Raw genomic sequence first — 13,477 nt, 5'->3', positions numbered from 1 at the left:
GGACTTCTTGTGTGCCAGGCACTGTCCTAGGAGCCAGGACAAATAACGCACAAAACACACAGAACCCTGCTCAAAGGGCTCTGCCACTGTGGAGGGGGAAGGAAGCCAGTAAACAGATAAACACTGTGTCCTGTGGTGCGTGATAAAGTGCTGGGGACAGAAGGGAGTTGGGGAGGATGGTCGGGCCATTTGTAATTTTAAAAGAGTGGGTAGGAAGCAAGTCTTCTTTGATAAGGTGACATTTGGCGCAGGACTGAAAGGGAGGGTGAGCTCCCTCCCAGCTGTTGAAGAGATGAGTACTCCCACAGAGGCAGCAGTCCATGCAAGGGTCCTGAGGCAGGAAGGAGCAGGAGGCGGGAAGATGAGGCCAGGGAAAGGATGTCCTCTTTTGAAGTAGGAGTTGTGGCAAGGTTTTTAAATTTTTTAAATTTTATTTTATTTTTGGTGGTACCAGGGGTTTAACTCAGGGTGTCACACTTGCTAGGCAGGAGCTCTACCACTTGAGTCACTCCACCAACCCTTTTTTTGTGATTTTTTTTTTTTTTTGTATTGGGGTTTGAACTCAGGGCCTACACCTTGAGCCACTCCACCAGCCCTTTGTGTTGAGTTTTTTTGAGATGGTGTTTTGTGAACTTTTTGCCTGGGCTGGCTTTAAACCTCAATCCTCCTGATCTCTGCCTAAGTAGCTAGGATTACAGGCACGAGCCACCAGTTCCTGGCTTGCTCTGGTTATTTTTGAGCTAGAGTGTCACTTTTTGTCTGTGGTCTTCCTATTTCTGTTTCCCTGCACAGCTGGGATGACAGGTGCACACCACCTTGCCTGGTCACCGGTTGGGATGGGGTCTCATGAACTTTTATTTTTGCCCTGGCTGGCCTCTAACTGCAATCCTCTGAGTCTCTGCCTCTGGAGTATTTAAGATTACAGACTTGTACCACTGCCTCTGGCAGGAAGTCTTTTTAAGTAGCAGCCTTTATTGAGATAGAATTTGCTGTTTAAAGCATATTAAGCCAGTGGTTCTTAGGATAGTCAGGGTGGCACTCACCATTATCACAATCAATTTTAGACTATTTTCACCACTCCAAAAAGGACTCTCAGAAGTCAGTCCTTGCCCTCCCCCCAGCCCATGGTGGCCTCTCCTCTGCTTTCTCTCTCTGAAGATTTGCCCCATCTGGACATTTCAGGCACACGGAGCTGTGTATCTGGCCTTGTGTGTCTGGCTTTCCCTCGGTGCCCTATGTGTAGGTCAGCACCTTTTTGCTTGCTTCTTTTTTCTTCAGTACTGGGGCTTGAACTCAGGGCTCACACCTGAGCCATTCCACTAGCTTTTTTTTTTTTGTGAAGGATTTTTTTCGAGAAAGGGTGTCACAAAACTATTTGCCCGGGCTGGCTTTGAACCACGATCCTCCTGATCTTCGCCTCCTGAGTAGCTGGGTTTACAGGTGTGAGCCATGGTGCCCGGCAACACCTTTTTGCTTCTTACGTGGAGGGGCCGTCTACTGTGGATGTATCATGTTTGATCTATCCATTGTGAGCTGACAGGTGTCCTGTTTTGTAAAGCCAGTTGGGGCTGCTGTGAAGAGCTCTGAGTGACTGTGCACAGGGGACCTGGGAGGGGTCTGCAGGTCTCGTGAGGGCTCTGATTTCAGCATCTAAGGCTGCACCGTTTTGCAGCACTGTGTGGGTCCCAGTTTTCCAACGCTTTTGTGGTCCTGGAGGTCTCTGTGGGGGTGGGACCCCTGGGATCGGCTGTATAGGACCCTCCTGTAAAACCACCCTCGTCCATCACACTCCACTCATTCTTGCCCATCTCTCTTTTCTGCCCTGTCTGCCTCCCTCCAGGCTTCTCTGCAGCGTGACCAAGTCCTTGCTGTCCCTAGGCCATGCCCCAAAAATGACACCCCTCTGCAAGGTTAGAGCGGGTCACGTGTGCCTCAGGCCCTTTCATCTCTGCGCATCTCTCTCATCGAGTGACAGCATGGCCGGCCTTGGGCTGTCTTAGGTAAGCACCACGTACATTTGGACCTTGATCCGCAGAAGCTGGGTTGAGCTGTTCAAGATGACTCAGTGTCAGTGATGGGGGAGTGGAGGGAGGGCGTCAGGGTCGCAGACCTGAGTTTTAGGCTGACTAATGTCCAAGAACTATGACATCACTAGGATTCAATCTTCATGCTGAAGGCTGTTGGAGACCTGAAGGAATTCAATAAAATATTAATTGATTGTGAGTTACTTGATCAACGAATGAATGAAAAATGAAGTGGATTGCTTGAACAATTTATGGAGTACCTGCAAGGTGATGTGTTCAGCTTTGCTCCAGGGGCCTGGAAACACCGATTAGCCAAGAAAGACCAACTTCTCTCTCTACAAAGATAAGTAAGGCCATTTCAGACCCAATGGGGTGATGTGCTAGAGAGCAGGTCAGGACCCCCATTTTCAACAAGTTAAGTATGCAGGCTTCTCTGAGGAGTGGGCTTGGAGCTGAGAAAAGAAGTCAGCCACAGAAGGATCTAGAGTAAGGTTATTCTAGAAGCAAGAGCAGCAAGAGCCAGGGCCCTTGTGGCAAGAGAAAGCTGGGGATGTCCAAGGAACAGAAAGAAAGTGGGGAGGCTGGGAGTGGCGAGGACAATGTGGGAGCCAGAAGCCAGGTGACACAGGGCCTCAGTCACAATAGCACACTTCCTTGACAGGCACTGTTGAGCGCTGCTGAGTGTTTCCAACTGTTGAATGCTCAGGACACCGCTTGGAAAGCAGCTTTGACTGACCCCATTCAACTGACCTCATTCTACACAGAGGCCCCAAGACTCTGGAGGCGGGAAAGTTCAGAGTAGGAATTCTCTGCACCTGTTTCCACCTGGCACCTCCGCTGGCCCTGCCTCCTCCTTGGGGCACTGGCCAGTGTCAGGTCTCCAGAGCAGAAGGTGCTAGAAGCAAGGCTGTGGCCAGGCTGCCACCTGTGGCTTACGCCTGTGACCTCAGCTCCTTGGGAGGCAGAGATCAGAAGGATCTCAAACTATTTGCCAGCCCGGGAGACCCCATCTCGAAAATAACCAGGGCAAAATGGACTGGAGGTTTGGCAGCACCTGCTTTGCAAGTGAGAGCTCTGAGTTCAAACCCCAGTTCCACCAAAAAAAAAAAAAGAGGCCATGGCCAGGACACAAGCGGTGCTCAGTAAGTCCTGATTTGGGTCAAGATGGGACTGGAAGGCGTCATTCTGAGCCGTGGAGGATTGCGCCTGCGTACTCAGTGTTGGGGACACCACCCTGTCAACCCTGGTCTTGCCCCATCCAAAGAATGAGGGGCCTGGCCTACAGGAAGCCCCCACTCGGTGTGGAGAGGTGAGGGCCAGGAGGGGCCGTGTGGGGGCCTCCTGCGGAGTGCGGCCCCTGTGTTTTGCGTTATCCATGGCTCATCTCCAAATCTGCTTCTCCCCCAGGTGGAGAGTCAGCCTCCCAGGGCCTCAGTTTTGCATCTGTGAAGTGGAGCCATTCTGGGCTCAGCACAGGAGCAAGGGGCCAGGAGCGTCCACCTGCTTCTGTCCCAGCCGGGGCTCCCAGCTGCGCCCCGGGCAGGGGCCGGAGGGACTGATGCCCGCGGCGCAGCTGGAATTTGATGGGGAAGATGAAAAGGATACACGACGCCCCGGGGGGTGCAGGGTGACGAGGAGCCGGGAGCGGGGCGCTGCATTCCCAGCGGAGGGCGTACAGAGGCCCCGGGGCCGGCATCCGCTCGCCACGCTGCTGGGCTGGGAGCAGGATCGGAATGTGGACTGGGGGGCCGGGGCGCCCCCGGGCAGCTGTCAGCAACGGCGGCGACCGAGGCAGCGTGGCGAGGACGGCGCGCGCGCGCGTGGAGAGCGACGTGGGACGGACGCAGACGCACTCCCACCTCCCCGCGCACGTGGCTCCCGCCCAAAGGCAGGCGCATGCGCGCGCGGGTCCTCGCGCTCGAGGGGGCGTGGTCTGGAGCGGCAGTCCCGGCCCCCCCCCCGCCCCGCCCCCGCCCCAGCAGGCCCCGCCCCGCCACCCCCGCCGCCTGGGCCCGAATCGCGCCAGGGGCAGCCAGGGGCGGTCCGGACACTCGGGCCATGGCGCATAAAGCCGCTGGCCACCTGCCGGGCTGCTCTTCCGAGCTCTGTCACCCGGATCCCGCCGCGGCTTTTGCGTCCCCGGAGTTCCCGCCTCGGTCACCTCGGTCGCCGTCTCGGTGTCCCCCAGGCACCAAGCCCCGCGAGCCCCGGGCGGGAGCCAGGGCGCGCAGACATGGGCGGCCGCACCGGAGCGCGCTGGGCGGCCGTGGCGCTGGGCGTTACGGGGCTGCTGTGCGCCGTGCTGGGCGCCGTGATGATCGCGCTGGTGCCCTCGCTCATCAAGCAGCAGGTCCACAAGGTGGGTGACCGCGTCCCCGAGCCGCCGGGAGCGCGGGGGGTAGTTGCCCGCCTCCTCTGTACCTTCTGGCCCAGGCTGAGACCCCACACCCGGGGCCTACATGACAGACCTCACTCTTCTCTGTCCCCCTCCTCCTTCCCCCACACACCGCCCAGAACAGGACCGGTCGGTGGCCGAGTTGCCGCCGGGAGCAGCCCGGGACACCGAGCATGCCTGGTAACCTCACGGGTGCACCTGACTGTGACCTGTGTACCCGGGAGGGCACATGTGCCTCTGTGAGGGTCACATGGGTGCCCGGCCCGTTAGGTGCCTGGTAGGGCGCCCTCCACCGCCCAGAATTACCCAGAGACACCCTGGCTCAGGGGCAGAAAGGGGCTCTGCTCGCCCCACACCGCTTCCTGGGTGCAGATGGGGAGGATAAATGGCTTTGCTTCCCCGTCCCCGGCTGGCAGAGACAGACCCAGCCCAAGGTCCCGGAGTGCACGCAGACACTCAGGCTCCTCTGATCCCAGCCCTTTAACCGGCCACACGGGAGGCGGTCAGCTGGCCTTCAGACCGAAATGAGACCCTGCTCTGGCACCTTGTTTGAATGAGCCTGGAGTGAGTGAGAGCGGGGAGACTGCAGTTACCACACTTGAACTTCAAAGCAAGGGCGCTCTGAAGCTTGGAGCCAGCACCTGGGATGCTGGAAAGGGGAAACTGAGGCTCTGAGGCTCATCTTTACTGGCTCTCCAGCCAGAGGCAGATCTGGAGGAAGACGGGATATTGTCTAGGAGCTGACACCTTTTTCCCTTGGCCTGTTTCTGTAGACTGAGTTTCTTAGCAATGGGGACTTGGCCACTCTTCGTGACTGTGCCCCTTGTCCTAGCCACCTGTGACTGAGTGGATTTGTGAAGGAGGCATCCACGCAGACCTGGCTGGCACTTCTTGAGACCTGGCAGGCACTTCTTGAGACCTGGCAGGCCTTAAAGACAGAGCAGCATGTGGCTTTTCTGCAGGTCCTGGTGGATGAGCAGTTGTTCAAGTCCTCTTGGCTGGGCTTTGTTTTTGTTTTTCCCTCAGATTTTCAAGTCTTATCCTGAGCTGGGTGCTGGTAGCTCATACCTGTAATCCCAGCTACTTAGGAGGTTGAGATCAGGGGGATCCAGGTTTGAGGCCACCCTGGGCAAATACTTCTTGAGACCCTATGTCCAAAACAACCAAAGCAAAATGGACTGGAGGTGTGGCTCAAGCAGTAGAGTGCTTGAGCACGAAGCCTTGAGTTCAAACCTGCGAGTCCCACCTAAATAAAAAAGTCTGTAATCAGGTCGCAAAGATCTGGTTTGGCCAGGTACCGGTGGCTCACACCTGTAATCCTAGCCACTCAGGAAGCAGAGACCAGGAGGATCACAGTTCAAAGCCAGCCCTGGGCAAATAGTTTGAGTGACCCCATCAGCCAAAAAAAGGGCTGGTGGAGTGGCTCAAGCAGTAAGCGTAAGATCTGGTCTGGTCAAAGGAGAGAGGAATCGGGGAGGGCAGGACAGCTTCCCTCTTGGGGCAGCATTGTCACTTTCCCTCCCAGGAGGCTCAGGGTATTTTTGTGGATGTGCGAGCTTTGGCTCAGTGCCGCCCTGTGGTTTCTGGAATGCCAGGGCTTCACCGCACGGGCACAGGGATGCATGCAGCCGCCTGCACCCTGGAGGGCCTGCAGCTTGGGCGGCATGAGCACGTGACCCTGAACAAAAGAGCACCTACTTTCTTGCTTAGGGGGTGTGGACGTAGGTAGCGTTTATACCTGGGTGTTTTCTTTCTCAGGCTGCCGGAGAGGTGAAGGATGTTAGTGGGCACACATTGTGCCCTTGGAGCTTCCAAAAAGGAAATCCACATCCCTCAGAGCTGTCCTGGAGCTAGGAGTTCCTGCTTAAAGTGAGGGAGAGCCTTCCAGCACCCTTTCCCTCCAATATCCCTGAGACGATTGGCTCGGGGTGGAGTGGCGTGAAGGCAGGAAGATAGAAAGGCACGCCCAGCCCAAGACAGCCACTTCTGGACCGCCCAGGCCAGAAGTGTTAGGGACGAGCAGCCACGTAGGGAGGGACCCCGACGGAGTTTCCTTTGGCTGCCTAGGTCCATGCAGTTTGAATGGGAGGCTTTGTGCTTTGATGTTTATTTTTTTATGCTCTTTTTTTTTTGTTAATGAAAGAAATTCATATATAAGTGGCATAAATACTTGTTTGTTAAAAAAAAAAAATCAAGATGGGGGTGTGTGTGCCTCAGTGGTACAGCATTTGCCCAGGGTGCAACTGCTGGATTTCATCCTTAGCACTCCTCCCTGCAAAAAAAATTCAAATAGAGGGAAAAAAAGAATGTTCCCTTTATTTTATTCCCCTTGTTTGGGGGTGTTGGGGTTTGAACTCAGGGCCTCACGACTGCCACTTGAGCACTGTACCACTTGAGCCACTCATGGAACTATACCACATGCAAATAGCTTGCAGTTTGCTTTACAATTCAGTGATAGTGCTTGAAGACTTCTGTGTCTCAGAACATGCAAATCTATCACGTTTTGTCTTCCTGACTGCATAGTATTCCTTTAGATAGGTCAGCATTTGCTTACCTGTTCCTCTGTGGACGGGTGACTTTCTCTGGAGAGTATGCAGCTCTGTGCGTGCATCCACGAACACTTGTACAGTGGTGTCTGGGGACCCGCAGGTGTTGCTCCATTTGGATTTTGACAGTTACTGGCATGGTGTCTTTCTGAGCAGACCCCCGTGTAAACTTGCACGGCCCACTTCTGCTCATCTCAGCATAATCTATCATGGTTCTGTTTTTGGCTTTCCTGAAAGTCTGGTTTGCTTGTGTCAGCTTACCCTGGGGTTGGGTAGGAACACGAGGCGTTTAAAATCCATGTCAGCAACAGTTTTGGAGCCTGTGGGGCCGTGTGTAGCTGGGAACTGGGGCCAGGCACTTAGCTGGCCGGAGTTTCTCCTGTGCTGAGGCAGGGTCAGGTCTGGTGTGTCCTGGGAGATTAGCAGGAGCAAAGGAGATTACCAGTGTGTGGAAGTGCCCTGCGTGTACCAGACAGATCCATCAGCTTTGTGCAACAGGATGAGTTGGTGGAATTCCTCCTCCCCACAGATAAGGGATCTGGGTCACGGCAAAAGGTTCACGCTTGTGGCCGACGTGGGCAGGAGTCCCGGTCAGGGAGGCTGGGCTGCCCTTCACTAGGGAGATGAGAACGAACGGAATGGAGCTCTTTTGGTTTTGGTGGGACTGGAGTTTGAGCTCAGGGCTTCCAGTCTGCAAAGCAGTGCTCTACCGCTTGCTCGAGCCGCACCTCCAGTCCATTTCGCTCTGGTTATTTTGGAGATGGTGTCTTGTGAACCATTTGCCCAGGCTGGCCTCAAACTTTGATCCTCAGCCTCCCAAGTAGCTAGGATTACAGGCATGGGCCACCAGCGACCGGTTTAAACAAAAGGAGCTCTGTCCAGTGCATGTGTGTTTCAGCACGGCTAGCTTGCTAATTGAAAAAAAAAAATTCTATGTCAAAGGAATGAGCGGTTCCCTGTGTCTATAGTAGGGCCATAGTAGTGCATGTAAAAACTTGGGAAAAGGTGTAGAAGGGGACACTCCAGACTGACGATGTGGGGGAGAGGAGAGACTGAATCTGTTACAGATACTGCTGTGGCTGGCGGAGTGGCTCAAGTGGCAGAGGATCTGCCTAACAAGCACAAGGCCGTGAGTTCAAACCCCAATGCTGCCAAAAAAAAAAAGATAATGCTATGTGCTTTTTCCTTGAGACAGGGTCTCACTCACTGTGTGGCACAGGCTACTCTTAATCTCTGCATCCTCCTGCCTCAGTCTCTCAAACTGGAATTACAGGTGCGTGTCACCAAACCTGGTCTTTTTTTTTTTTTCTTTTTTTTGGAGTTTGAACTCAGTGCTTACACCTTGAGCCACTCCACCAGCCCTTTTCTTTGATGGATTTTTTCAAGATAGGGTCTCACAAACTGTTTCCCCAGGCTGGCTTTGAACCACGATCCTCCTGATCTCTGCCCCCTGAGTAGCTGGGATTACAGGTGTGAGCCACCGGTGCCCGGTTTCTTCTTCTTCTTCTTTTTTGATTTTAAACAGAATATATTTGTGTGTTGTGTGTTTAATTTAAAATTACCAATAGTTACACAAATTTCCCCAAAGAATGGCCAAATGAGTTAGACGCACAAATGCAGGAGACACATGGTTAAAGGACGCTGGGATTGAGGTGGCTGGGAAGAGTGACCCCTCCTGTCTCTTCCTTCCTGTGGGGGACTATACTGTCCTTTAGTTTGGCCAGTGTGCTGTGACACAGGATTGTCATTGTAATTAGCTGGGGTTCTGTGGGGTGGGGGACTCCCCATGAGGACAGGGTCCCTGCATGTTCTCCCTGGAACTGAGCCTGGCAAGCATTTACCCATCGGCCAGGCCGCCATCTTTCTCGTGATCTTCTTCCATGGCCGGGGCAATGGGCCTCTCTGCAGTCTTTAAATTGTTTTTCTACTTGGAATCAGCCCCTGGCGCCTCCCCTACCTGGGTCCCCATCTCAGCCAAAGCAGTTTCATTTGTCCCCCAGCAGTAGAGACAAAACCTCAGGCCACCGCTCATCATCCCCGCAAGTGCTTTTTCCGTATTCCTGGCATCTGATGTTTGCCTTCTGGGCGGATCTGGAGCTCGACCTCTTCACACCATCCCTGCCACTGTGGCCTCCCCTGCCTGCTGCCTGGACTTGTGCAGTGGTTCTGTCCTGGTCTGCACAGTTAGCCGGAGGGAGCCTGTCCTCCACTTACACATCTGTCACGTCACCACCGTGTCCCCAGGGCCAGAGCAGTGTTTGGGCTCCTGGGGGCCCCTGGGTGCTGGCAGGATGTTAGGATGAGCTGGACAGTCTTCCTTGGAGACCAGCTTGTGTCTTCAGCCCCCTCCCCACCACCAACCACAACTCCAGACTCTTGCTCCCTTCTCCCTCAGCCAGGGCCACACTCAGCCCTCAGGAGGCCGGGCTAGCCTGGGGACACCTTGGACTGTCCCTGAGTTATTTTGTACCCTGTGGCAAACCTCCTCTGCCAGTCAGTGGAAAGCCAATGGGCACTGGCGAGGCACTGTGGCCTGGGCCCTTGCGCCTGGGCCGGCAGGTGTTAAATCACTTCACGTGGCAGCTGTGCCTTCTGTTTTACTGAGGGAGACAGATGCACAGAGACGGAGAGTAACTTGCCTCAAGTCACACAGCAGTGCCTCCCAGGGAGCCTGACTCCAAAGCTGGTGGCGGCCTCTCCCTGCCCTGCTTCCGAATCTCCTGCTTGGCCCTAGGGGGCTGGATGGGTCCTTCTTGTTCTTTTATTTGGGTCGGCCCTTCTGTTTCTCTTTTCGAGCACTGGGCAGCAGGTCCATCTGAGGCCTTTCTCCTGTGGTCACTCCCAGAAGCTCCTTCTAGGGGTGTCCACAGACCAGGTGCCAAGTGCGGTGGGGTCAGGATGACCTCCTCCTGGTGGGGACTCCAGTGACTTTGAGGCCTGAGTTGACCCAGGGTGGGCTCAGCCACCTCTGGCCCCTCCCGGGCTCCCCCAGTGGAATCCAGGACAGTGAGACAGTGTTGTGGCCGCAGGGCATCTCATGCAGGGTCCCACGAGGACAAGGCCACAGGTGTGCTCCTATGTGGTCTCTTCTCTTCCCCTTTCCTGCCACCTGGTGCACGCGGGCGGCTTCAGCTTCCTGCAGGGGCAGCTAGCGACACTTCTATTTTAAGTCCCGCGTGGTTTATTTTTACTTCCCTTTGTGCTCCCAGTGGATTTGCTTCTTCGTGGCGTCGCCCGTGCGTGCGTTGCACACACGCGTGTGGCTGTGTGTCCACATGTACCAGTGGCGTGCACGCGGGTGCCCACACACATGAGCGTGTCACACGCTCACATGCCTCGGTGTGTGGCCACGTGCCAATGCGTTGTGGACACGTGTCCCTGGGTACCACTTGGGCTGCTGTTGGTGACAGTCCAACATATATGGCTGGGTGTCCACACAGGCCCATGGTTGTGTCGGTACACATGTGGACATGTGTGTGGATGGGTCCCACCGCTGGCTGGCCTTTCCCAGGCCAGTCCTGTCGCCAGGCAAGTGCACCATGGCCCGAACCTTCTCGTTCCTCCTGGACAGAGGGACCGCTGTCCCCCCACGGCTCGCCTGGCTCCTCGGAACGAGGTGCGGCTCCCTGGAACTGGGCCACCGTGGCCTTTCCCTTCTGCCAGATGACCACGTCCCCGTGAGGGTGGCTCAGTGAGGAGCCAGCGTGTGTCCTGGTCCGCTGAGGTTTGGCACAGCTCCGTGGAAGGCCATGGACCCTGTCCGTGGGTCATCACTGTCCACCCATGGCCTTGGTCTGCAGAAGAGGGTGCTCGGTTGCCCCGGCCCCTCCCGGGTTCCCGCGGGCAGCGGTTCTGGGTCATAATCGTGGGATCCCCAGCGCTCAGCTGAGGGGGGTCACCCCGGCCTTCCTCCACGCAGCCCTCACGGCTCGGCACCGTGAGCAGGCAGCTCGAGGGACTGTGCCAAAAATACAACCGGGAGGTGGAGTGGGAGCGAGACCCTGTCCCAGAGCACGGAAAAATTACACAAATAACAGCAAGGAAGCAGGCTCCCTTCCCCCACCCCGCACCCCGCAGCCCACACCCCCGCGTGGCCTTGGCCGAGCTGTGAACGGGACAACACGAAAGGCTCAGCCCTGGCTCTGTGACCTCGGGGCCCAGACGCCCCCACCCTGTCCCTGCTGGGGACGATTTGCTCCCCTCAGCCTGGGAGCTCGGCCTAGACCCAGATGAGCTCCTGTCCTCCCCTCCCTGCCTCCTTCCTGCCCCTGGGGCTCTGCTGGGGAGGGAAGGAACGGGAGGGGCCTGACCCCTGCTGGCTTCCTGGCATTTTCAGTGAAGTTCCTTCCACCTTCCCTGGAAGCTTCTAGAAGGGCCCTTGAGCCCCCCCATACGTGCATCCTCTGCTTCTCTGCCTCCCTGGCTGCCCTCGGCCTCGCCTGCCCAGGCCTCCTTAGCTCCTGCCCTCCCACAGTCTGTGTCCCCAGGCTTGCTCGGCATGGTCCTTCCTGTGGTCACTCCTGCCTGGGTCAGCTCAGCCAGCCTCAGCGTCCAACGCCACCCCAGCCTGCCCGCTCCCCGTTGTCGCAATGTCCTCCGTGTCAGGGCAAAGGGCGCAGCCCTTTCCTGGGAAGTCCAGCCTGGAGCCTGCACCAGGGACTCCGTCTTGCCCAGGGTTCTAGGCGGCCTCTCCCTGCCACCTTCCCTGTCGGTGACCCCTTTGTCCTGCGCATGGGAGTCAGTGGTCAGCTGTCCCCCCCACTTCCCACACTAAACCATCCTCAGCTCTGGTGTCTTTGGGCTGTCTCCCAAGTCCAGCCACTTGTCACCGCACCTGTGACACCAGCCGCCTTCTCTCTGGCCTGCTCCCTCAGTATGGGTTGCCCACTGTGGCAGCCAGAGGGCCTCTGTGACAGGTCACTGCTGCCTTTGCCCCAGCCTGCGGTGGCCATGCTGTCTGTCCCCTTTGAGTCAGAGCCAGGTTACCGTGGGGCCCCTCTGACACCTCCTGTCCCTCCAATTCCCTGCACACAGGCCCTCCCAGAGTGCAGGACTCACCTCACACGACCCCTGTCACCTCCGCCAGCTCCGTTCAGGCTGCACCTGCTCGTAGAGGCCACCTGAGACCCTAGTCAGTGCAGCCGGTTCCTGCCCCATCCTGTTCTTCCTCCTGCTCGTTGTGTGCAGGGCTAAGACCCGGTGTCGGTTACCTGTGTGTTGTGTTCTTTTATTTACTGTCATTTTCTCCCCGTGGGAAGCCAGGCCCAGGAGGGCAGGGACCTCGGTGTTCACTGCTGTGTCCTCAGCACCTGGAAGTGTGCCCGACATCCAGTGTTGGTTCCCAAATGCTTGTTTGACTGGATGTTTAGCCGACGGGCTGCTTCACTGGCTGGTTTGTGACCCCTGCGAGGCCCCTTGCCTGCTTCAGGGCCATCCCTCATCTCGTCCCTGAGGCTGCTGGACTCCCTCGTGGCACTGTCCACTGTCTGCTCTGCCTGTCCACACTTCTCTACTGTCATTTCTTCCCATCAAAGTCAGAATGTTCTTTCAAACACAAATGAGCCTGGCCCCGGTGACTCACGTCTGTTAGCCTCACTACTTGAGAGGCTGAGATCGGGAGGATTGAGATTTGAGGTCCGGACAGGCAATAGTTCTCAAGACCCCCATCTCCAAACTAACCAGAGCAAAATGGACTGGAGGTGTGGCTTGTGGGTAGTTTGCCTGCTCTGCAAGCGTGAAGCCCTGAGTCAAACCCTAGTCCCTCCAAAAACAAAAACAAAACCACAAATGGATCATTGCAAAGAACTGCTTGAAACCTCCCTGCATTTGGCTTCAAACCTGTCCCGTGAATGCTTCCTTGTGGGCTCCACCTGCCCCGTCATCGGCTCCAGCCTTACCTGCCTGTCTTCTCAAACCTGACCTGTTCTTCCTGCCCCAGGGCCTTTCCACGTGCTGTGCCTTCTGTCTGGAACTCCTTTTCCCCGGGCTCTTCTGCTTGGTGTTCTTCCATGTTTCAGCTCAAATCTACTTTCTTTTCACTTTCATCCTGTGGTATTGGGGACTGAGCCAGGGCCTTGCTTGAACCATAGCCTCAGCCCCCAAATGTAACTTCTTAAAACACAGACCCTTCCTGACCACCAGGCCCCAGGTGGACAGCGGCCTGACCACCCCACTTTGTCGCCCTCCTGCACTGGCTCAGCTCCGTGTGTTCCCTGCCCAGCCCTGAAATTATCTTGTTTACTAGGTTGATGGTCTCTGAGGACTTCTGGGGACCTTATCTGTCTTGTGCATGGTGGTACTCTATAGCTGGAGACCCTTGTGCAGGGCAGAGACCTGGGGTGAGGCAGGGAGAGGCCACAGCGAGGCTCCTTGAGTGCATGGACTCCAGAGCCTGGCCCGGTTCTTCCTGTCTGTGCGGCTGTGGGTGAGTTACATAACCTCTCTGTGCTCCTCTCCCAGGCCGCCTTCTGGGACTGCTTGAGGGCTGAAGGAGGACGCAGAAGCCTAGGTCC

General features: G+C 56.3%; 1 protein-coding gene and 1 long non-coding RNA gene across 5 annotated transcripts in view; one reads left to right on the top strand and one right to left on the bottom strand.

Annotated features, from left to right (window-relative positions):
- Positions 1 to 952: 952 nt before the first annotated feature.
- LOC109700552 (uncharacterized) lies at positions 953 to 13,166 on the bottom strand. 2 transcript variants are annotated; one of them, XR_002213702.2, is made up of 3 exons: positions 12,863 to 13,166; positions 2,285 to 2,359; positions 953 to 2,188 (listed from the first exon to the last, which is right to left on the bottom strand). It is a non-coding gene; the product is annotated as an uncharacterized lncRNA (long non-coding RNA). The 2 variants fall into 2 exon arrangements; XR_012443522.1 differs by lacking the exon at positions 12,863 to 13,166 and having other exon boundaries at positions 2,285 to 3,886.
- Scarb1 (scavenger receptor class B member 1) overlaps positions 4,045 to 13,477 on the top strand; it is a 64,202-nt gene continuing 54,769 nt past the window's right edge. For 2 of the 3 annotated variants that reach the window (XM_020185759.2, XM_074061002.1), the window contains exon 1: positions 4,124 to 4,383. In XM_020185759.2, the coding sequence (XP_020041348.1) occupies positions 4,258 to 4,383 (126 nt within the window). In that variant the 5' untranslated portion in view covers positions 4,124 to 4,257. Of the gene's footprint in view, positions 4,384 to 13,477 lie in introns of all 3 variants that reach the window. The other variant, XM_020185762.2, reaches the window with a different exon arrangement.

This window comes from Castor canadensis, chromosome 18 (genome assembly GCF_047511655.1).
Source record: "Castor canadensis chromosome 18, mCasCan1.hap1v2, whole genome shotgun sequence".
NCBI classification, from domain to species: domain Eukaryota; kingdom Metazoa; phylum Chordata; class Mammalia; order Rodentia; family Castoridae; genus Castor; species Castor canadensis.
This window is presented reverse-complemented; position numbering and strand designations above follow the sequence as displayed.